General features: G+C 44.0%; 1 protein-coding gene across 1 annotated transcript in view; it reads left to right on the plus strand.

Annotated features, from left to right (window-relative positions):
* Window positions 1–24,572, plus strand: part of ALOX5 (arachidonate 5-lipoxygenase) — a 32,011-nt gene extending 7,439 nt beyond the window's left edge. Inside the window, exons 2-14 of the mRNA XM_063339443.1 lie at window positions 849–1,047; window positions 2,862–2,943; window positions 4,451–4,573; window positions 7,441–7,547; window positions 10,437–10,609; window positions 11,339–11,485; window positions 11,585–11,788; window positions 11,995–12,081; window positions 13,821–13,999; window positions 16,692–16,813; window positions 19,103–19,203; window positions 21,853–22,023; window positions 23,267–24,572. Of these exons, the coding sequence (XP_063195513.1) occupies window positions 849–1,047; window positions 2,862–2,943; window positions 4,451–4,573; window positions 7,441–7,547; window positions 10,437–10,609; window positions 11,339–11,485; window positions 11,585–11,788; window positions 11,995–12,081; window positions 13,821–13,999; window positions 16,692–16,813; window positions 19,103–19,203; window positions 21,853–22,023; window positions 23,267–23,446 (1,875 nt within the window). The 3' untranslated portion in view covers window positions 23,447–24,572. The remainder of the gene's footprint in view (window positions 1–848; window positions 1,048–2,861; window positions 2,944–4,450; window positions 4,574–7,440; window positions 7,548–10,436; window positions 10,610–11,338; window positions 11,486–11,584; window positions 11,789–11,994; window positions 12,082–13,820; window positions 14,000–16,691; window positions 16,814–19,102; window positions 19,204–21,852; window positions 22,024–23,266) is intronic.
* Window positions 24,573–24,799: the final 227 nt, after the last annotated feature.

The following is a 24,799-nucleotide window of genomic DNA, read 5'->3' on the forward strand; positions in this document are numbered from 1 at the left end:
CCTGAAGGAGCAGGTATGGGTGGTCCTAGCTTTCAGTACCAGCTCAGTGCAAAGACCTTGTGACCAGACCCTTAGCATGGGAAAGGACTAAGCAGACTAGCTACTGGGCTGAGGTCTCTCTGTGTTGCAGGAGTCAGGCCTTTGAGTTAACTCCAAACTGAGGAAGGAGCAAAACCGCATTTCCATATGCTGGTTTGTTTTCTGTGAAAGAATGAAGTGCCTCCAGAGCTAGATGGGGTTCTTGTGAACCTGGTTTTCAGTTAGCTACTTAAATTTCTTTGTACATCTGAGCCGTACAAACAAAAAGGTACTATTGAGCTCATGTTAAAAATGGAGAACTGAAGAAGACCAGCCACAGGAGGAAGAGGACAAAGGGGATAAAGGTGATCTGGGTACTGTCCTTAGTCTGAAGCACATATGACTAATACACACAGGTCTTCAGATTCCTCGTCCAATGTGTTAATCTCATGATCATCTTTCCACTCCAGCTGCATGAATAGGTGTGCCCTAGCCATACCTCTTTCATCTGTTGCTAGGAGAACAGTAAATGGTTTCATGGTGTGCACGTTTTTCTCAGACTTGCAAACATTTCAAGGAGTAATATCATTTTAGATTGCATACAAAAAGGTTCCTCTGTTTCTGGGGTGTTTTGCATGTTCTTGTTTGTTCTTTTATTCATCTTTTCTGTTGCATTGCAGTCCAATAATAGGTCTTCCTTTTCTTACCCACTAGAAGCTGGAAACTTCTGTTGTACCCATGCCATATCAGGAAAGGCCAGGTCCGCTTGTATAGTGCTGGTTGTGCTTCCCGAACGTGCAGTGAATCATTGATTGTATTCTGCTCTGTAGGTTGACTCCTATGATGTGACTGTGGAAGAAGACCTTGGAGAAATTCAGCTAATAAAAATTGAGAAACGAAAATACTGGTACCAGGATGACTGGTACCTTAAGTATATCACTGTAAAAACGCCAGTGGGTGACTATTTGGAGTTCCCATGTTACCGTTGGATTACAGATGAAAAAGAGATTGTCCTTCGAGATGGAAGAGGTGAGTGCCATAAGAAACCTGATTTCCCGCAGAACATCCAGAATTCTTTCACCTCTCCTTCCCCTTTCCCCATTTACCTCCCAGTCTTCTCTCTCACATGGAGACCCACTGCCAGTCCCCTTCTGCACCCTAGGGAATGGGCTTTCCCTGCTGACTAGGACTGCTTTCTGGGCAGTTTGTTGGGCTGGGCACTGGCAGTTGAGTTGTGTACTTTGAGAAGCACATGCAAGGAAGAGTCCTTACACTGGCTTGTTACACTGGTCTTGAATTTGAAGGCAGACCCTAACGCCAAATTTTTGTCTGCTCAGCATCTCCATTGCTGGAAGCCCTTTTGGTCTAATTTGAATTAGTGTCCCATCTTTGTTTCATACTAAGCCCCTAAGTGGCCCATGATTAATTGCCTGTAAATAGTCTTGTTTTCTTGAGAGTGAAATCAAGTCCCGAAGTAGGCTGCTCAGCAGGTGCAAGGACTGACTTGAAACAGCAGCTTCACTTTTCACCCCTTCTCTTTGCATGCTGCCGAGTCCAGTAGAAGGCAGGGTGAGATGGATATGATTGCGGCGAGTAGTGGTGACCAACTGAGAGAAGTCTTACGGCACTTCTGTGCTTTGTTCAGGGTGGCCTGTTGGACCTGAAACTTGTGTTTTAACTGTCTCTGACTACCTGCTTGCTGTGGTCAGGGTTGGGGCAGACATTTGTCACTGATGTTTGCTTGTTCCCCTCTGTGCTTCCTAGGATGGGTTGGCTGCTGTAGTGGTCTGCAGCACAAATGCCTTAAGACAGCTGAAACAATATATGAGGTGGTAGGAAATAAATGTTTGTCTTCCCATTAAGTTTTTGGCTACTCCTGGCTGAGGAATTTTGCACTGGAAGCCTTTTGTCCTATAATCACAACTATGTGTTAGTTCATTTTTCCTCTCCAGAAGGACTTTCCCTTTTTCCTAATTTGATTTATAACAACTGTGACACTTCCACGGAAAGCAGCTTTGCATGGCTTTCACAGTCTGGTGAAGTAAAGGACGAAAGCAGGTGAAACCCTATGGGTAACTTGAACACAACCAGCTGGAAACTGTTAGCCCTATGTTATCAGTTGTGTTACCTCTGGTATTTCCAACTCCAAACCCCAAACAGCTATTTCGATGAAAATCCTGCTGGATTTATCTGCCTTCCCATTTGCGTATGTAAATTGAGTCACGTACCTTGCCCTTTCTCTGATCACTAAGGAAGTCTCTGTGTTATTTAACGGTGTAGTGAATACATGGTCAGAAGAGCAAGTTGTCTGGTAATGAAGCTTCTGTTTTTTCTTTCTGTTCTCATGATAAGAGGATATAATTATCACCCCAAGCTGACAGGGGAGAGCACAGATCAAGGAGAGATGATAGGAGATGTTTCCTGGAGGTGTCTTTTAGAAGAGAAGATTAGCTGGAACAATGTTGTGATTTCTCTTATTGATGAAAATTCCCTTAGGTACTGAAATGTAAAATTAATCCCCATGACTCTATTCAGACCATTTAATACTAGAGATGTACAGCAAGTGTCTACACTAGGAAGCCAGGTTTTATATACAGTTGAGACAGATGTTCCTAGCTTGAGATAATTGCCCCTCGGAGGCACCAAGTTAGGAGCTTATCTTCTTCCACGGGAACCTGTGTTTCTACTTGAGGTACTACATTGGATCGTGTAAGCATTTTCCACAGAAACTTTGTAAAGGTGTAGGCCAGAAGTTTGAAGGTTTGGAAACTTTGCTCTCCTTCTCAAGACCTGGGCAGTGATAGGTAGAGGAACCTCATAACCCTGTTTTGCTTCTTTCACAGCTAAGCTGCCCCGGGATGACAAGACCCAGATTCTCAAGCAGCACAGACGCAAAGAGCTCGAGACCCGTCAAAAAACGTACCGGTGAGTTTCCCATAGCTCCCAAGAAGGCCCAGGGCACGTTCTCATCAGGTCAGAGTTTGGCAGAGTATGTTCAGATTATCATATTGCTCTAATTACTGGACTGATGAATAAGAGGAAGCATAAGTTACCATGTTGGCCATATATGTTTTTTACTTAGATGGAATTCACTCTAAGTGATGATCATCCTGGTGCAAGTGGCATTATGAGATACTTGAGTCCCAGATAAGCCTATCTGGAAGGCTTAAGTGGGAATTCAGTGGTACAGTCTCTGTGTGGGTCCTCTGGCACACAGTTATGCTTTCAAGGAAAATTTGAAGGCAGATTTTATTTGTCTTTTACAAGTCGTACTCCAGTTTTGGAACGTGATCTGAACGTGTCAGCTCTTACCAGAGCTCCTTGGCTGCTGCAGCAAGCTAGTTTTACTTGTTTCCTGCGCCGGGGTGTAGCGGAAGATCTGGCACTGTTTTAGTAGACTGCAATGTGCTATCAGAACACAGTGTGATATCCATCTTTATACTGTCATAGATGTTTTTTCCTAATCAAGGTCACAATGAGAAAATGCCGTCTTTTATCAATGGGTAACTCCAGAAGTCATTAGGCATTTCCTTCTCCTAGAGCCATACTCTCTGTTGAAATAACAAAAGTTTATTGCACTTGCATCTCCTTATTGTGAGAGTAAGGATCAGAAGGACAGAGGGTCCGTTTAGAACTGATGGATGGAGGCTTGGTGTATCTGTTGTTGATATCATTTGACTAAGAAAGATGGGAAATAGAGCAGAGGAAATACAATTCGAAATGAGGTGTGGCAGTGGCACAAAATTTTATTTACGTATGCAAAAAGGAAGGCAAAACCATTTGTAATTCCAGGGAAATAGCTATTTACAATTCCAATGCATAACTGATAACACACAATGCTGTCTGTGTGTGGCAGGCAATTTGGAAATACCATTGAAACGGTATTCTTTACAAATTGCCTTCTTTTGTTTTGAAGTAAAAATGGGGCACAGTGCAAGAACATACGTGGCAGAGAATGTGTGCCATGACCAGTAGGAATCAAGACTGCCTCTGTGTCTTGAAGAGCTGCCTTTTGGAGGAACCTAAATATATGTCCGAGTACGTTTAGCTGCTGTATCTCATTTCTGCAAAAATGTAGCTCCAAGAATGAGTGTGCATTGGACAGCTGTCTGTCTCTCTGTCCTCTCCCCTCCCAGTAAATTTGAAGCTACTGCCAATTTCAACCAAGTGTGACAAGTGTTTGGACATATTACAGATATTAAGTTACTTCAAGTTTTGTGAAGGTAGGTGGCCAAGTAGATGCCTTCCATTGCATTTCAGGATTCTGTAGGGTACTGGTGGGTATTGGTGTGGTATAAGTCGCTATTTTTGGCCCAAATGAGTCTGCTGCAAACTTACTTTACAGAGTTGAGTCACAGAAGCAGTTGTAGGTAGACACAGCTCTCCTGCTGGTAAGGTTATGTGGTTAATCCAGCCTTTCTCGTTTTCTCAGCTGGAAGGAGTGGCATCCAGGCTTTCCGCTGAGCATCGACGCCCATTCTCACAGTGATCTGCCCCGTGACATCCAATTCGATAATGAGAAAGGAATTGACTTCATCCTGAACTACTCTAAAGCGTAAGTGTGTGTGGAACTTTAGGAGTTTTGCAAAATCTCTTTTGGGACAGGGTAAGGATCTGATCACCTTTTAGGTTTCATTGAAATCTCAAAATTGGATTCTTTTCTCCCAGATGGATCCACGGTAAATTAAAGTAGGAAATAATTGAAGGGGGTTTGTGTTTTTGTTTTTTTAAATATCATTATTTTGTTGTGGGAACTGATTGAGCCTCTGCGTTCTCATTAGAGGCCATTTTGACTGTAGGCAGATGGAGGAGGCACTGGGAAAACCACAGGAAAAAGGACTATTGGCACCTGTTAACAGGCTTTTGATTTAGTTCTTGGAGTCGCCCCCTGGAGATACCTCTCTCCCCTGACTGTTTGCTGTAATTAAGCCTTTCAGTCACATACCGAAAGAAAATGGTATCAATGCACCCTTGAGACCCTGCTGAAGAAAAGTTGTTCTGAGCAGCCCACCAGTTAACATCTGAATGTAATCTGCCTGGGGCAACAAAGTCACTGTGCACCCACTTGCACCTGTCATGCCATTGAAAAAAAATGGAGTCCTGGCCACTGGATGAGCCTGAATAATGAATTCTGCAGAGCTCTTTGAAATAGTACAGGGTAATGAGGCAAACAGGACCTCTGGCCTGTGAGTCCCCTTCTGAGCTGTCTCACGTGCCCAGGTCACATCATATTATCTCAGATATCCCACCACACTATCAGATGGTTGGATAGTCTGAGATGAGAAAAGACTGGTCCACCCACAATTTCTACATCTGTGATTCTGTTAATATGCTGGTCTCTTCATGTTTTGGAAAGGTGTTCCTCCTGTTATTTGGGTGCTCAGACAGAGATTATGTCATCAAGCATACGCTGGTAAGAACTAGGGACTTTAACAGCCATACTGAGAAACTTGCAGCTTCTAATAGCAGTGAATACTTGCTTATCTGAGTCCATCTGGGGAACTGACAGTGACTGAAACCTTACACGTTAGAGCATTGTGGTGTTACGTTTATACAGCTGAATTTCACTGCCAACACAGAGTCAAATCCCATGGCTTGTTCTAAGAATCTACCTGCTTGTTTTCTAATTTGGAAAATTTCTAATTTGGAAGCTTCGAAGAACATGTATTTTTTTTCTGGATGTATTAGCCCTGCTGTAGATTTCTCCCTCCCTCCTCTCTCCTCCATACTAGGGTCTGGTTTTGATGCTTTGTAACATCAGCAAATCTTTTTTCTTTTTTTTTTTTTTTTTTTTTTTTTAGCATAATAAATCTCCAGCAGGTGTGAAGAGGGTGATGGGTGTGTTTTTGCAGCACATATGGCCTGGTGGACCTAGGTTTTTCAGAGCTAATTAGAATAAGGCAGCTGAATAGCTTTGAAGACCAGGGGTCTCTAGCTTTCTATCTCATGCAAACTAGGATGTTAGGAGAATGATGGAACAGGCTGTAGAGTGTGTGCTTTTGTAGCTTTTTAATGCGCTACTAGCTGTTATACCAGAGAAATGGCACTGGGGTCACACAAGGAGTTAGAATAATGGTATAAAAGACAGACAGATGCTTCCTGACCCCCAGGCTTACCCAATGGCACATGTATTGCCTCAACTTTGTATCTGTGTTTAGACTTCCAAAGAACCAAATCTCTCATCTTTAATAAGAGCCAGAAGTTGAGGTCCCCTCTCACCTCATGAAATATCTTATTCCTCAAGCAGCCCTTTAGTATTCAGTGGATTCTTAAAGCTTTAAGAAGTTTTAAAGAATCTGGGGCCTTGACCATAGGTCCTTGGACCCCTCGTCCAGATCGTTGATAAAGAGTTGGCAGTGGATAATTCTGTAAATTCACAGGATTAATTATGTGTAATTATGTGTGATAATCCCAAAGGTTTCTGGTGTTGATGTGACCTACGCTACCTAGCAAACGGCAACCCTTACCCTAGTCTCTGTGTCAGAAACGCAGGCTTGCATAGATATTTTGCACCAGTGTTGCATTTGGGCAGATTAAGTTCTACAAGCAATGCTACCCTTTTTTCCTCGCTCTGGTCTCTGGTATGTGCCAGAGACATCTGAGAAGTACTCGATTTCTTGGGGAAAATAGGTTTTGTTTTTTTTTTTTATTAAGTCCTTTGGAAGCTTGTTCCAAGATAGGAAATGTGAAAGATTGCTTCCTTTAGGAAATAATCTTTGAAACATCTCAGAATGAATGTATGCCTGGCATTCAGTGGGTCAAACCACATCAGGTTTGTGACTAGATCCCTGGCACTGTGCCTACTGCTTGGTTTGATCAGGCTAATAGCCCCAGGTAGGAAGAGGACCCTGGCCAGGAGAAGAGCAGTACATACTGGTTCATGTGTCTAGTGTTTCCTAATCTCAGAGCAGTTCTGAGGGAGGGCAGAGGCTCTACAGGTCCTTTAGTGGAGCTGCTGTCTGTTTAGGAATACTGGCTGGGCTGATCCTGGCTTGTGTTTGTTCTGACTTTGTGCAAATCACTCAATCTCTTTGTGTCACCATACCCCGTTCTGAACCAGCGCTAATAATGATCTTAGCACTCTCAGCTGATGCTAACTACTGGCGATGTGTGAAGCTTTTCTGATTATGGTTTTTATATGTCATAGCTCTTAAAGCACTGCTATTGTAGGCTGCTGCTAACAACTCTAGAATGGAGGTCAGTAAAAGCAATAGCAGGGACTGGTCCTTGAGATGCCTTTCAGGCTTCTGTGTAAAGGTACAGCCTGCAAATTTAATTCTGTAGGGTGACCAATCTCACATTCCACCACTGAAAAATTTATTGTATGTAGGTATATAAAAGGGTGGAAAAGAATGGGGAAGGGTACTGAGGAAGCTGGAGATTATTTTTTTTCAGAGAAGATTTGTTTTGTTTTATTTTTAGGATGGAGAATCTTTATGTCAACCGTTTCATGCACATGTTCCAGTCCTCCTGGAGTGACTTTGCAGACTTTGAGAGGATTTTTGTCAGAATCAGCAACACAATTTCCGGTGGGTTTATCAGCATTTGCTCATGTTTGCATCGTAGAATGACTAGTTGTCTCGTACATATCTGATTAGGATGGAAGTGGCTGACCTGCCCTTCTGCTCTCCCATGGTTTTTCATAAATAAACTGTTATCTTGGACTGCTGATCACACCAGTAGCCCGCAAGACCAAAAGGCAAAGCTAAACTTAAAATTACTGGGAACGGCTCAATGACCTTGTCTATCCTGAGCTATACTGGAGGTCAGGCCATTTTGGGCATCATAGTCCCTTTTGGCTTTTAGAAACATATTTTCAGACATGTCACATAGGACAAATTTTCATAAGTATTTCCCATCTAAACGTAGAGATAGCTTAGTGGGAGTGCTTTTCAGAGCACATGAGCTCGTAAGGCATTTTTGAATCTTTGATCGTGTATCTCCCACTTCAGCCATCTAAATACATGGAAAATCTCCAAAGAGGCACGTTTGGAAATGTTCGCCGCTAAAGGCAAGTGACTCCTCTGGCCTCTTACACAGATCAGATCAAAGGCTGTTGCCTGACATCCCAGCCACATGCTCAGTCCTGGTTGCCCTGCTGCTAAGAGTCCTGGCTTCTTGACCCTGTCCTGACACAAGGAGGGTACCACGGCCTCGGTTCTGCTGTCAGAACCTCACCTGTAGCTCCCCTCAGTCAGTTCTCCTGGACCATTTGTGTTGATGCCATGGGGCAGCTCAAACGCTTTTCAATGGTAAATTGTTCCCAACAGGGGTCATTATGACAGAACTTGTTTCAGGCATGAAAGTGCATGCTGGTGGGCCAGCAGACGTGGGGATGGGTTGCAAAGAGCTGGGAATGGCCTGGGAGCTGCAAATTCTTTACCTGGTCCTGCTGCAGCCAGGATGGGCTGTCAGACTACAATGCAAGGAACTGCGGTTCTTAATTGGAAATAAGTGAGAGTTATGGCATTTATCCAAAACATCATCTCTTTTTGAAAATGTGTCAGAATTAGCTGTGCATACTGCATTAAATGTCCTGCTGTGCTTGTCATTTCGTACTCGCATCTTCTTACTAGAAGACAGAAATCCCTCCCTAAGAGCGAGAGTTTCACTTTTGTATTCACTGCCATTCAGTTTCTGCAGTATCGTTCATACTGTTAAAAACTCCATTGATGTAGTATTAAGATTAAGATGTCACAGACAAAATACTATTTTTGTTAACCCTTTTCAATATGGAAATCTTAGCAGTTACATAAAAGAATTGCAGACAGACATGGGTTTTGAAGTTCATGGTGTCCTTTCTGTAAAGCAGGGCTGGGAAGCCTTTGTTTTGTGAGCCAGACCCAACCTTCTACTATTGCCCGTGGTTACATTATTTTACTTTATTTTGCTGTATTATTGGATATGATAGATACACAGATACCATGAATTGGGTAGCATGTGGTTCTTCCAATGTGCGTGAACGGCCTGTTCAGACTCTGCAAAGGAAAATACTTTTCCCTCCTGCTCTGAAGTTTTGTTCCTCTTCAGGCTGCCTAAGGACCAGTTAACAGAAATGAGAGTAATTTCTGCAGTCTTGGATATAAAATAAAGCACATGAGCTGGCCAGAGCTAATAAAAACTAATTACAGCAATTTGTTACATTTAATAAGATTGCTTCCTAAAGTATTTTGAACAGAGGCATTAGATATAATCTACAATTAATTTCATTGATAACATTTCTACACTCATGAGGAACGCTGCAATTCTGTCAGTTTTAAACGGTAAGCATCAGTCTCCATTATATTAATGCAATTCTGAATCTGCTCATTTGCAAGCCTTGGCAGAAACAGGGCTAATGGAGAAGGTGGTTCAAGGCATATTTCAGTCATCCCGTTCTGCCCAAGGTGATGAGTCATTTTTTGCTTGGTCTAGATTTCAGATACAGCTCCAGACTCAGTATGCAATTGACAGAGATGATGTAGATGTCGACTTTAAGTACACTTAACTTTTTTTCCACTCTGTTAGTAAGCTTTATGAGTTTTGAGACTTTTTTTTTTTTTAATTATCACTTCATTCCTTCAGGCCGATCTTTTTCATCCTTTCACTCTTTCTAGAAAAATAAACTGCTTTCAGAAAAAGTTCTGACTTGAGTGAAAATAGGTGACTGTGGAAAACTTTACTTGCTTAATTTTTCCCCTGAAGACACCAATGTGATTTTTAATGTTAATCATGTTTTTTCTGACTCTGAAATTATAGGCTGAAGTGGCAACATGACGTTATAAAGCAGAATGCTGCAATTGTGGAAAACATCCAGTAGTACTACATCTGTAATAGTAAAGAGATGGAGTACTCAAAACTAGCGTTTTATTAAGACGAGATAATAATCCGAGCTTGTATTAGCAACTGAAAAATAAACGGAGGGGAAAAAAAAAGTTAAACAAGCAAAACAACGAATGAGCAGTTTACTGAGCCAAAGTCAAAACCCTTCCCAGGTGTCCCTCACCCAGCTCCAGCTAAGAGAACTGCTCCAGCCATTGCTGCTCTTTCCCTACCCACGTTGCTCTGTATTTCCCTTCCCCTGCCTGTGCCATATTTTTTTGACTCATCCCTCTGTACTGCGCACTCTGAGAATTTGAAGAGTGAGATTTAAAAATTTTGTGGAAGACCTGAGAAGGTGGTCTGCAGACAGAGAGAGCATTTTTCATAGGAGTGGAATATTTTACTCCTCATTGCTTCTGTACATGGAGAAACAAATTATTATCAATTTAATTCTTCTTAAAATTCTGTGGCACCTTTTGAATCCTTTTCTTGCTACTTTCTTTAGTTAAGTTGCAGTGCAGTATAACAAAGTGTGGGGAGGAAAGGAGGAATCCTACAATGCAGTAAGATATTGATGCAGTCCAGATATTGATGCTGCAGGTTTGTTTTTCCTTTAGAATACGTGATGCAGCACTGGAAGGAAGATTTTATGTTTGGCTACCAGTTCCTGAATGGATGCAATCCTGTGCTGATCCGGAGATGCACAGAGATACCCAAGAAGTTTCCCGTGACTATGGATATGGTAGAATGCAGTCTGGAGAGGAACCTGACCCTGGAGGAGGAAGTGAAGGTACGGCTCTGAGTGAGGTTGGACTTCATCTGTTCCTTCTCATATCCTTTAACCTCCAAACCCTCTTCTAAATGTCTTCAGTCACATATCCTGTCTTCAGGCTGTATTGTTGGTTATGGCAAAGCTCATTGTCTCTGCAGACTGGCAACATTTCTGTTGACTGTGTTCTCCTGCTGTCCTGGAGCTGCAGGTCATGCCTTTCTCCAGGTCCAGTGAAAGAAGTGTCATCAGGAGTTGAAGGGTCCTTTTTCAGTGGTTTCCTCTGAAAGGTTAGGGATTGACAGGACTGCCTCAGAGGGGAAAAGTGCCTCTCCCTTTCCTGGTAGGGTCTTACCCTGTTGTTAAGTGCAGAGTTAAACAGGCTGAAAAAGGGTTGTCAAGGGTGGTGCTTTTGTTTGTATGATGAGCGCGGGGGCTCTTCAGCTGGCAGTGTGAAACTTGTTTGCATCTTAGTGCCACTGCATGAATGCCAAATACGTAGTCGTAGTCGCTCTTTGCTGAAAGGCTCGCTATCAGACTCAGCAGAGTTTGTATAGAGGTGCTTGCTGTCTCAGTGGCATCGTCCCTAAGCCATTATGACCAAGGGTGGGCCAGTGGCCGCTCGTAACAACAGGGAACAAGCCAGCCTCTGGCCAAAACTTACCGACCTTTGTTACAGGCCTTGATGCTTGCAACTTCGTTAAAACACATCAACACGTCATGCTTTTTTTTTTTTTTTTTTCACTCTAGCAAGGAAACATTTTCATTGTGGACTATGAGCTGCTGGATGGTGTGGATGCCAACAAAACAGACCCGTGCACAATACAGTACTTGGCTGCACCCATCTGTCTGCTGTATAAGAATCTGGAGAATAAAATTGTACCCATTGCAATCCAGGTGGGCTTACTGTCGGGGTCTTTAAAAGGACACATTGCTTGTTGTCTCATCTTAAACATGAACGATTTGGGGTTTTGTGTTCTTTTTTATGTCTTTCAGCTTGGCCAAAAGCCTGGGCCAGACAATCCCATATTCCTTCCTTCAGATGCCACATATGACTGGCTGCTAGCTAAAATTTGGGTTCGCTCATCTGATTTTCACATCCACCAGACAGTCACCCATCTCTTACGGACACACTTAGTCTCAGAGGTGTTCAGCATAGCTATGTTCCGGCAGCTGCCTGCTGTACATCCCCTCTTCAAGGTTGGTTCTTGCATGAAGGGAGGTTGTCACATTAGTTTGACAAACCGAAAGAAGTCCTGGCGATAGCTCAGCTGAGATAGTTTGGCTGGCTGCCCTGCAAGGCGACATACAGCTCAGCCACCAGGACTTCCAGGACTCCAGACTTTACACCTGGTTGCTGGTGTAAAGAGAAAATGCTTTTTTTCATTGTTTGTCCTGTTTCACAGCTCTTGGTGCCACATATGCGGTTCACAATAGCCATCAATACCAAAGCCCGAGAACAGCTTATCTGTGAATGTGGCCTTTTTGACAAGGTAAGTAATCCCCTTCGCAAATCTTCATTATTCTTCATGGTTCCATATGTGTTTTCATCCTTTAACCATCACAGATTGCCTTGTCTCTTGGCCTTTCTACTAAAGGGCAAACATAACTAATAGCACGTGAGAAGCTGGCACACAGAACTGATGCCTTGTTGTGCTAAAGGTTTTATCTTTTACCTCTAAGTAGCCAATTCAAAACTGAATTCTCGTCATTAGAGAGTCAGGATCTCATTTACTCATAGCTGATGTGGCTTTAGGGTATGAATATAGGAGTGCGAGGTAACATGATATGCACGTACATCCCTGCACATCTATACATGCAGTTAACTCCCCAGTTTCTTCTAAGCACTCGGTTATTCATTTTGGGATGGGCTAGTGAGCAAAAGAATTTGTGATTGCAAAAGAGAAATTTGCATCAGAGAAAGATGTGTAGATAAGATAGATTTCTAAGCCCACAAATAGTGGGTGTAGATTCCAGCCTGTCTTCTTGAATTACCATAAACAGCAGATCTGCTAGGATCAAAACTCAGCTTCATCTGAGTCAGTGAAACATAGCTGTATATCATGGGCTGTGGTGCAGCTTTTAGGTCAAATCCGAACATCTAAATCTGACTGCATTGGTATTTGACCCAGCTCTTCCCGCCTTGGCTCCCTCAGGAGTGGCATGCTACATCTAGGAACCACAACAGGTGGTCATGCAGCGGTCTTTATGACAACATGCTAGCAGCAAATGGGGAGTCTGGGGAGGTTTCAGAAGTTCTGCCAAAGAGGGAACCTGTGTTTCAGGACGACTCGGTCCCCCTTACACCTCTGGCACCAGACCAAAACCAGCTTCCATGCTCCAGAGTTTTTCACCCAAGGAGAAAAGAGAGGTTCCTTGTCTTCCATACTCCACTGCTGACTGTGGAGACCTGGCAGGCAGTCCCATCCCTTTGAACAGAACCAGAATGTCCATACCCCGTGCATGGGGGATGAGTGTGTGGCTGAGACCTGCCAGTGGGGATCCTGGAGTTCCAGAATTTGTTGGTTCTAATGTAGATGAACAGTCAGCCAGAGGACAATCAGTGTAAGCTGACCACTGCTACACCACCAGCATCATGTGCTAGAAAAGCAACATTTGGGAGGTTTTGTGCAGTGATTACCTAAAGAGTTTTGCAGGGCTGTTTGTCGTGGACACGCTGTGTTTTCCAAACGTAACCTATACTGACATCCTGGCCAGCCCTCATCAGTAACCGCACAGCAGGGATAGATCTCCTGGCTTAAATTCCAGGGTGGCTAATGGTAACCTGCATCCCTAAACACTTTTTCCTAAACAACTCTGTAGCCGCACTGGGTGGTTTGGCAGAAGCCCTGTTCCAACACATTGCTGGCTGCCTTCCTTCTCACGCGCACGCTGGGTCTGGAGCATAGGGCTAGCAGAAAGTGCTTTGGGTTCGATACTTCGGTGTTGCTGTACTTTATTACTGTATTCCATTATAAACAGTTGCTGTACCTATGGAGAAAATGCCAATATTAACAGTGATTCATGGGAGAGGTGTGAAATCTATGAAGCTGAGGTGCACAGTTGCAGTAGAACTCTGGTTTTGTACTTGTTTGTGTGGAGATGTGGTTTTCTCATTGAAAAACAGATTCACCAACATTTTGAATACCATCTCTTGCGAATTTGGAAAGCCAGTCTCAGCACAAAGTGAACATAATCTCCTACTGTTCTTGTCTCGCCGTTCTTCCTGCAGGCAAATGCTACAGGTGGAGGAGGACATGTGCAAATGGTGCAGAAAGCAATGAAGGATCTGACTTACAAGTCCCTCTGCTTCCCGGAGGAGATCAAAGCTAAAGGGATGGACAGCAAAGAGGATATCCCTTATTACTATTACCGGGATGACGGCATTAAAGTCTGGGAGGCTGTAAAGAGGTAAGACACCATAGTTCTAGACATGGCTAATAAAGTCATGGTCAGAGAGGCACGACTTCATTTTCCTGCTGCTCACTGCTTTTCATCACAGCCTTGTGAAAAGCACCTGGGATGTTGGGTCATGCGGTGCCTTTTCCATCCAGTGCATCTCAACTGGGGAAAAATATATAGTCAAGCACATCCCCTTGAAAGACTGTTAATTCCTGCTTTTTTTCAGCCCTGTTTTCTTGCGTTCTGTATTTCAGAGCCTCCTTTATAAGCATCTGCTCTTCTATAGGATTTCACAGAGTTTAGTGAGTTGGAATTTAGCCCTGCAAAGGGAATTTAATTAGCCTTTTTTTTTTAGCTATGCACAAACCAAGAGAGAGAATCCAGCTTTCTGAGCCAGCCACGTGAGCTCATCAAGGTTCTTGTGGAGTGGAAATGTAAGCTTGGCTTGCATGAGTGTTGTGTTTTGAAACTCAATAAATTAGGCATTAACTGCTTTGAGCAAAGCCTTTCTTAAAATACCTTGAAGTTGCAAGGCCCAAGTTTTGTCAGGAAGGGCAGCAATTCTGAGTCAGGAGAGGTGCAGCAAGGCTGTTCGACCATACAAATGCGGCTCCTTTTCAGAGAGGAGACACTGCCTCAGAATGGAATGATTCATATGGTTTTTCTTCTACAGTGGCATTCCATTTAACAAACAACATATTTTTGCATGGCATAAATTGCTTACTAAATATGCAGCTGTTTCTGGTCACATGGCTTTTGAAAAGCACGTTCATTAAAAATCAGATCTTTTGTGTACACAAAGTAGGGGGTTTATAATGCAAGTGTAATGGTTAAAATGTTGGGTACATTTTTGTCTCCTGTGTTTTCTCGATGTTTTAGCAAGGGGTTATCTTGCAATATTTCCTGCAATTGTTAGCACCCATTTGAGAGAAAAGGAAGTTATAACTTTTCTGTGGTTGTTTTCTTGATGCAGTCCAGTTTTCTGTCCCTCTTCTCTTTCCTATGTTTTCTTTGCTGATTGAGATATGCCTTTTCAAATACCAGATAGTACTGACTCAACTCCATTTAGTTTGACTGTTTGTGGGTGTTAACCTAGCTAGAGGAAGATGTTACACTGCCTCAGACTTGGCTGAGAGATGCTTCCTGTGTAATTTGGGTTAGAAATGCTGTGGGCAGTACCTTTTTGAGTGTGTGGTATCCTCACCCATGAACCCACAGTCATGCACATGTCTAGTCACCGCGAATCTCCTACACTCTGCAGGGGTGTTGGTCTCCACTCTTTTGATGAAATAACTTCAATCCCCAGCATTGCTTCCCATGTGGTAGGTGGCCTAGGCTTAAGAAAGCTGGTAAGGTTGTCCCTGTAGAAACAATGAGGCTCCCGCGGCAAATTCTTAAACCCTCCTCTAATACTCAGCTTCTTATTTCTCGTCTAACTGCAGATATTCCAACCCAAAGATATTCCAACACAAAAGGCCTCATCCACGCTTTATATACTAATTTATATTTGCACAGAAGGGGGTCTGAAATACTGCTGTTGTGTAAGAGGAAGATTACCTTCTGTATGCATTTGGTACAGGTGCCAGGTGGTGGAGGCTGAGCTCGTGCAGGGCAGCTTTATCTCTGCATGTCGCAGGATTTTTCTTTTCCTTTGGCTTCCTCTGGAAGCCAAAATTACTTAAACTCGTGGTGTTTTTGCAGTCGTTTGCCTCAATAACAACTCTTGGCTCGGTTGGTTAATAGAAACCACATTAACTCATTTGTAAAGGTCTCCAAATTGCAAAAAATTTATAGCTTGTTAGGGGAGAAATTTGTATTGGGTAACAATTCTTAATCCCATCAGTCAGCTTCCGCAGTCAAATGTTTCACCCTATGGGTTGTTGTCAAAATATTTAGCAAGAGATTACAGGTACCTGCAGAGCTAACAGAATATCTCAGCATAGCTCAGTTAACCAGTCATTCAGTCATGAAATGCAAATCTTCAGGAAACCAGGCTCACCTATTTTTACTGCTTTCAGAACAATTTTTGTTATCTTAGTGTTTTAAGAGCCTTTCTTTCCGAGATGAGTTAGCCCGGGAAGCTTTTACAGAAAGAGGGATTTTGAGAAGAGGAACTGAACAGGGAGGAGATGTCTGCTGTAGGCAGTGCATGCAGGAGAAAGCTCTAGACGTCTTCTCCCCAGGAGAAGTTTCCTGGGCCACCCCCATTGGGGAGTGTGCCGCTTGGGTTTTGTGAAAAGGATGTGCAGTAGGAAGGGATCAACTATTTGAATGGTATTCAGGAGCATCCCACGTGCAGGGGATGGTGCCGGTATCACAGTTTAGGAACCTTTGTTCCTAGTGTGAGAGTCATGTGGATATGCCAGAGGGAGTCCATATTGAGTGAAGCTGTGATGACAAAGGTATGGGCAGGAGCAAAGCCCCAAATAAGAGAACAAAGCACACAGGACTATTCAGGGGATGCAGTGTGGTCCAGCATTTTTTTTGGTGGGGGAGGAAGTGATTCAGCAATGAATCAAAGTTGCCTCTGTGCATTCCTGCTGCTTGTAGGAAGAAGGTAGGAGGGTGCTGAGACCTTGCCCTTCTTTTGTCCCCCCTGCAGCATCTGCCTCCTCTGCAAGGTCAGAAGGTCTTCAGGGAATGGCAGGCTTGCTTTTTTCTTTTTTTTTTTTGTCTTGTTCATTTGTTTCCATGTCTGCAGTTTTGCAGAGGATGTGATTCACATCTACTATGAGAGCGACGAGGTGGTGTGTGAGGATGTGGAGCTCCAAGCCTTCGTCAAAGACATTTACGTTTATGGGATGAGGGGTGTGAAGACCTCAGGTAAGGTCTCATGGCCCAGCCAGGCCTGAAGCTTGTCGAGTCCCTGCTGACAGCAATGCTGCATGCGCAGCGTGCCTTGAACTGTTGGAGACCCTCTCTCTTCTTGGCCCAAAGATGCTCAGTTTTATGGGTTGGACCCTGGATTAGGCCCTCCCTCCCTCAGGAGATGACTTCCTCCTTTGCCACAGATTCTCACCATGAGCTTGGACAACTCATGTAATCTCTCTGTACACTGGGGATTGGTCCTTTGATCATCTCTGCTCATGCCTTAAGCATTAGGGGAGGGGCTGTCTGTGTGTGCTGTTAGAACCACCACGCAGACTGATAGGAATCACAAGGAGCAACGAGACCCCCTTGAATCCTCTCCTCCAAACCTTGCAACAAGTAAGAACCTCTCCAGGAGTATCTTGCTGCAGTTCAGCTTTTGTTCAGCTTCTGTGTCGTTGTTGAGCTGTTCTGCTCTCTTCAGCAGAAGATACTCATAATTCTTTCTAAGAAATACTTTCCTTTGCTCTGTCTCCTCTTGCTCTCTCTTGTTTCTTGTGAACCATTACTTGGCTGTGAGCGCTCTCTCCCATAACATGGTTCTGTTCTCCCACCTGAGTTAACACTCTCCTGCCTTTCCCTAAATGTGGTTTTTTTTCTTCCACTCACGTTTTGTCCAAGCAGGTTTTCAGGAATTTATACAGGTGGATGGGGATTCTTCATACTGTCCTGAATGATTTACATCTGGAAGCACTTGTTGGCCAGTGATCTGAGGCAGATGGCTTCAGCACTGCATGCTCACATGTTAGTGTGTGAGACCTCCAGGCAAAACTGTGATGTTTCCACTCATTACCAGTATGTGCTAGTGTGTAACAGCCTTCTGGGCTCCAGCTGCATGGACAAGCGAAGGATTGGGGGACACCTACTTGCTGTAATTTTTTCTTGTCTAGTTGTCTCTTTGGAAAAGCTTAGACACGGCCTGCTAGTAGGGACTTCATGCTTGACCTAAACATCTTGATATGGGACAAGTACTGAGCCTTTCCAGGGCTACAGCTAGGGTGGGATGCTACAAGCACCACTGGTGACAGGACTGCCGCTACAGGTGGGAAACCTACCAGGCCTGCAGCATCCCTGTCTGCACTGCTGCCACTCCAAGGGCTGGGGCAGAGGGCAGGGGGACTTTGCTGGGTCTGTAAAGAATGGAAGGAGGATAAATGGGGGAGGCTTTTGCAACCAAGGCTCCCCCTCCAGTCTCCGTTCCTGCCCTGGGAGGGCTGCTCTGCCTGGGAGCATGCCAAGCCCCTTTAAAGATGTGTACAGTGTGCTTAGGGTAGCAAGACACAGGAGGGGATGGTGTACCCTCTCTTTTATGGGCTTAGTGGATGGCCAGAGCTACCATGTGCCTCTTCCCTCTCCCAGGTTGAGTTCACAACTGCATCAGGTTGGTGGTGGAGATGTGAAGCAGCTGGCACAGGCAGCCTGAGCATGGGCAGCTCGCCCCAGGGTACTGACACGTCTCTAGGTGTCCTGGAACCTGTGGTCACATTGGGCTGGGACAGGAACTAGAGCACAGGACTGTGATGTAGTGGGGACAGGAGAGATACAGGCTTGGGGATGCTTTGGTAGCAAAAGATTTCCCTAGTCCCTGACTATTCCCTCCTTTCTTTATGTAGCTCTGTTTGATTATTCCACTTCAAAGACAGCTTGATGCAACTTTTTCTGTTCCTCATTCTCTTGTTTCTCTTCCAGAACTTCTTGTTTCCTCACTTCCCGTTTCAGCAAATAAGTTCTCCCTGCACTTTTTCTCGCAGTACACTTGATTGCTGAGCCTCGGACCTTTATAAATACAAGCACATGGTCATTTGCTCCTTGGCATGAACCTTCCCTGCTTGCACTGCAGACTGAAGAAAAAGGGAGCATCTGAGGCCCCTGCCGTGTGGACTCTCTGGGTTCCTTACTGCAGGGTATGTAGGGTGAGAGGACAGGGATATAGTATTTTTTAAAGGTGTAATTATAATTTGCCTTTCCCTTAAGGAACACCACATACAGTGCAAACAGTGGTGATGGCTGACAAACCTGCATGAAGTAAGGCAGGGTCAATCTGGATTGGTGGCTGGACAGCCAAGACACAAAGAGGATGAGTAACTCCTGTTAGACCACACAGCAAGATTCAGAAAGAGAACGCCCTGCTCTTCAGTGACTGCTGCATGGTCCTCTAACTCATGCCTTTTGAATAGCTGATTACTGCTGGATCTGGGTTACTTCATAGCTGGGTTACTTAAGCTTTTCTTCTCCCTTGTTTAGGATTTCCTAAGGCGATCAGGACACGAGAGAAGCTAGCAGAATATCTCACGGTGATAATATTCACCACATCGGCCCAGCATGCGGCTGTGAATTTTGGTCAGGTAGGAATTTCTGGGAAGACTGTTCTTCTTTCTGGGCTGGGAGATGTATCTACCAGAGCAAGGTCTGAGAAATGTTTTTTAGTAGATGTATAGACATTACATTACTCCTTCTGGTCAAAATAACTGCAGACCCATCTTCAAATCCCCATGAAGGCCGTGGAAACAGAATTCTTTTGGAAGCCGAGAAAGGTATTTTGAGTCCTAAATAGGTACCAAAGCTCAAATTTGGGGGTTCTAGCTTGTATATTTCAGTTTTAATGATTTTATTATGGGGAATAATGTTTTTAAGCGTTTAAATGGCTTGCTAAGACCCCTTTTAGAAATGGAGAAGGGTTCAGGTGCACAGTCTAGCTACCATGCCTTCCAGACACCACGTGAACTGCCTGGGTATGTGCTGGCAGTCTGTGGCACATTCTGCAATGAAACACAGTGAGTTATGCTGGGTGGCTTTGCTTTGCGTTTGCTGTGAGTGCAGTCCCGGGTAGCTACTGTGGGTTGCTGTTGTAGGCTGTGCTAATTTGGCAGCGTGCCTGCGCGGAAGCAGCATACATCCCATTTTCAGATGTGGCTTAGGGAACTTGCTGCCTGCAGACGCCATCTGTCTTTGAGTTGGTGCAGCTGGCTGTTTGCAGCAGCTCAGTCCCAGCAGTAGAGCAGTCTAGCTGGCCTGATGGAGCATTTCCCAAGGGTCCTGAGTTAACTGGTTGAAAGCTGCCATGCACGTCTGCAGGACCTCCACTTCTACTTGCTGCAGCAGCACAGACAAGCGTCTACAAGGTAAAGTCTCATTGAAGTCAGTGGGACATGAGTCCAGATCCTCAGTGATACCTAGGTACTTAACTCCCACTGACATACAGAGAAATTTGAAGGGGAACGTATGTGAGGATCAAGGCTTTGGTCATGTGTGGTCAAGTTTTCAAAAGCACCAATGTGCTTAATATTCCCAATGCATGGGAAGGGCATTGCTGCTTGTTTTTTGAGTTTGTGAGACAACTGGCAACTTGAGCTTCCTCTGTGAAGTTTAACGAGTCATGTGCTGATAGCCTGTGTTATCCCTGCCTGCCTTTACTCTGACATATATCCACCCTGAAACTATAGTAACAGCCTGCCTTTCAAATGCTGTTTCTTCCAACATCAAGGCATTTTGGAAAGCAGACTTCACAGCCAGAAGCAAATCTCTTTGTCAGCCTATATTGCACAGAGCTCCTTCACTGAGTGGGTGGTCGGTCACTGGAACAGGCTCCCCAGGGAAGTCGTCACAGTGCCAAGCCTGTCAGAGTTCAAGGAGCATCTAGAGATGCTCTTAGTCATATAGTTTAGTTTTAGGTAGTCCTATGAGGAGCACGGAGTTGAATTTGATGATCATTATGGGTCCCTTCCAACTTGAGATATTCTATGGTTCTATGAGATTTTTTTTGGCACGTGTTCTGGCTTCAGGCCTGAATGATCTCACAGATAAGCAGGGAGACCATCTTTCCTATGGTAATTATTTCCAAACACATCCCATATCGCTCTCCATATTGATCATTCTGTCCACCCCTGCAGCTCAGGAGCCCTGGAGCAGGTCTAGAGCTAGATGTCAAATGAACCCATACTATTCCTGTGCCACGTCCATGACCAGGGAACTCCGTGACTGTTCACTTCTAACCTGTCATTACAAGTGATTGAGACATCTCCCAGCCTTCCCCTCAGGAAATCCTGTCTGTTAAAGTACCACTAAGAAACCATATCTTAATGTTGCCCAGGCTACCAGTGTTCAGCAGAGGGCCTTCAGAGAATGAGAAGGGGAATCTGGCATGCAGAGGATATTCAGCCCATCAGCAAAAGGGTCTTCAGACATGGGAAAAAATGGCAGAGAGGGAGGGCTGAGGGTAGGAGGACATGGCTATGCCCTGGAGAGAACAGATTGAGCACGGCGTAAGCGTAGCACACAGCTGAAAGGGGACTTTCCCTCAGGCAAGGCAGAGGTAATGAGTGAGGGTAATGAAAAAGTTCTCGGAAAGGAAAAGGCTATGATAAGTGCAACATCTCAGATGGTGGCGAAACTCAAGGTCATATTTGAGGCAAAGTGAGACATCACCATCCCACAACGCTGAAGTAGGCCAGAAGTGATTCTGATTTCCCAGTCTGGTGTTCACCATGGCCACATCCACATGCCATAGTCCATGATGCACCAGCATCTTTGCATCTCTTACAGCCTGACCAAAGTACTGTGGGCATGTTCTTTGAGGAAATTTTGCAGAAAAGAGCAACTGGAAAAAAGGAGATGTTATGAATTATATGGTTTTTATCAAAGGTCTCCTCAGATTGTCAGAAGAGATCTTTGTTTAATAAAATAGCGAAGTCCTTAGCCTGGCTGGTGAATGTGGGCTGTATGGCACATGCCTGTGGTTAGCAGAATAACTGCTCCCATTAAGGCAGCTCAACTCTCTCCCTTGTGAGATCCTGAGAAAGATGTTGGAGTCTTCCTTATCTCCTTCATTCCTTCTCTAGAGCATCTCTCTGTCCTTTAGTTAGTATCTTCCCTTTCTGAGAGGCTCATATTACAGAAGCAAACTCCCTGGTGTCAAGACTCCTGATTTTCTTGGTGGTGTTCCTAAATACTGGCCACTGTAATTTTTCACTGTGCTGTCTTGCTTTGTTGAGCAGTATGACTGGTGTTCCTGGATTCCCAATGCCCCACCAACAATGCGCCGCCCTCCTCCAACAGAAAAGGGGACAGTCACCATCGAGCAAATTGTCGAGAGTCTGCCAGACAGGGGCCGTTCTTGTTGGCATCTTGGAGCTGTCTGGGCCTTGAGCCAATTCCAGGACAATGAAGTAAGTCAACCTCCCTTCTCTAGGTGGTGGAGATGTAGGTGAGACCACAACGGCCACGGCAAGACTGCACAGACTCATGAGATTATAGTGCTGCTCTGTGCTTGACTGGACGGTGTTTGCCTTTCTGTGGAGATGTATCCATGGTGTGAGTTTGCCCAGATACAAACCAGCTCTGAGAAAGAGGTCATATTTTTACTCTGAGGCTGTGTTTCAGCCAAAATGAAAGTTTCTAACCTCAAGTATGTCATTGCTGAGTAAGCATACTGGTGTGGGAGGGAGAGGGCTGCACAGGCACAAGGATTTTCTCCACTTCTTGCCCCAGCAGTGCTAGTGGATAAACTACAACACCACCGTGTCCCCACGTCCTGTCCCTTTGCAAAATCTGCCCCAGTGCCACGTGCACTATGATTGTGGCTTGTGCCTGGCTGGCGTGCAAAGCAAACAAAACAAGCCTACAGGATGCTTTGCGAGCATGGTCCATAGCCATTTCCCTCATGTAAAATGAAGTCGTAGGTACTTGGTTGTCTCACCCAAGGGCTTAGTCTAGAGGATGTGTTTTGAAATCCTTAAATGGAAGACGATGGACAGAGAGTACTTCTGAAGTTTCTTCTCTGAAGAAGGAAGCAGATTTCAGCTGAGAAGCTAGTAGTATGGGTGGTATCATGGGAAATAGTTACCTAAAGTAGGTAATATGCCAGTATGCATATTGGTATTCAGGGCACTCTTAAAGTCCAAGCTGACTAAAGCAACTGTCAGGTTGAACTTTGAAGAAGAGTTTTAAGTCAACAGAAACTTCAGCTGTCACTGAAAGAAGGAGTCATCTTCATTTTTCATCCCTGGCTGTTCATTCACGTCCCATGCTGTCCTTTTCTTTAGCAGCACAAATCTTTGTGTGGCTACGCAGATAGCTGGCTTGAGAAGCTGATCTGGCTGACCGCTAGCCTGAAAAAAGGTGCTTATTTTTCAGTGGATTGGCTCCCAGCAGGTGGAGGAGGTGCCACATAGACACTTGAACCAGCACTGCAGAAAGATGCAGGGATGAAATGAAGCAGCTTACAGTGGAGGGAGGATGGGACAGCATCTTTCATTGGCAGTGCCAATGTAGGCTAGCTTAAATATTGATAGTACTATTTTAATAGTAGCATTTGTGAGGCTCTGGGTGTTGTTCTGCTGAATGACATAATGTTGAAACAGAATAGCCTTTGCTTTCTCAAAGCGCAATTTCTTGATGTTTTTCAATTAGCTGTTTCTGGGCACGTACCCAGATGAACACTTCGTGGAGAAGCCAGTGAAAGAGGCTATGGCAAAATTCCGCAAGAATCTGGATGAAATCGTCAACGCCATCACCGAGCGCAACAAGAACAAAAAGCTTCCTTACTACTACCTTTCCCCAGATCGCATTCCCAACAGTGTTGCTGTTTGAGCAGAAACCCAGGAGAGTTTGGAGGCGTGTAAAGCTAATGATGCTTTCCTGTTACATATGCTTCTTGTCAATGAACTTTCAGAAATGGATAAAATAAGAAACCACCCTCTCCATCAGAGCGACCCATAGTCTGTTTGGACTTTCAAGACAAATTTGATTATGACTGATCTTGCAAAGACTAGCAGACAACCCTCTAGGTCAACTTTGTTACAAGTTTGTTTTTCCAAGATTGCTTAATTAATCTTAGAATCAATATCCATGTTTCTGTTAGCTTTCTTTCTCCTGGTCAAAACAGTATAATCACAGATTCACTTATCTTATTCAATGAAAATAGCGTCACGAGCAATAAGCGAATCATATCTTTAATATCCTTCCTATTTTTAATAGGTGATACTGATAACATATAAAAATATAAACTTTAAAGCCTATGTATTGTTTTTAATCTGATTAGAACAAATGTTAAATATTTTCACTGCAACTGTGAATGTCCTAATCAGGATGAAGGTAGAAGCAGGACGTTTTCTTAACATAGTTGATGGGTTTTTGTCACTTTCTTACCAACTTCATGTGAAATGATGTAGCCTGATTCACAGGAGATGAAAATTTTGTACCTACAAAAACCTATATATTTTCTACATAAAACTAGCAAGGTTTGTTTTAGCCTTTGCCAGTAGAGTTTGATGTCTTTCATATGTACGGACAAATGTTTTGCTTAGCACAATGGCAATGAGTACAGACCTAGCAGTGCTTATGCTCGATTTCTGTTTCGTTGCTGAGTCTGATGGTTTTTGTGTATAGTTTCCTTTGTTTTGTGGGGGATGAAGAAGCTACTTTGTATAATGATAAAAGTTGTGGAGAATGGTTCATTGACAGCTTATAAGAGAAGTCTTCAGATTTGGCCAATTAAGCATAATTGGCATGTTCCGCCTTAGCTAGAAACAACTGAATTTTGTGTGTTTTGTTTAGAGGTGATTAAGTGCAAGTACTTGGGCTTTGGTTAAGGGGGAGAGAGTTTTGGTTTATTTCCCCTAGAATTTGTTCCTTGTACTAGCTTCACCAGCCTACAGTGTGTTTTCTCAACAGCTAAGAAAGCGTCTTATGCTAATAAAACAAAACTGAACAAGGATATGTATCTAGCTTTTATTTCTTAACTCGATATCTAATGCTATATGTCATGAAAACCTTGTAGGAAGAAGCACAATGTGCTCCGTAGAGAAATGAAGCTCCTGCACTTTGAGAAATATAGTTATTTCTGTCATTCATGTGTGATTTGGAAAAGGGTCCTACTAAAATATACACCCTTTCTGGTTCATATGAAACACAGGCATGGAAGCACAACTAATTTTAGACCCT

The sequence above is a fragment of the Chroicocephalus ridibundus genome, chromosome 6 (assembly GCF_963924245.1).
Source record: "Chroicocephalus ridibundus chromosome 6, bChrRid1.1, whole genome shotgun sequence".
NCBI lineage: Eukaryota > Metazoa > Chordata > Aves > Charadriiformes > Laridae > Chroicocephalus > Chroicocephalus ridibundus.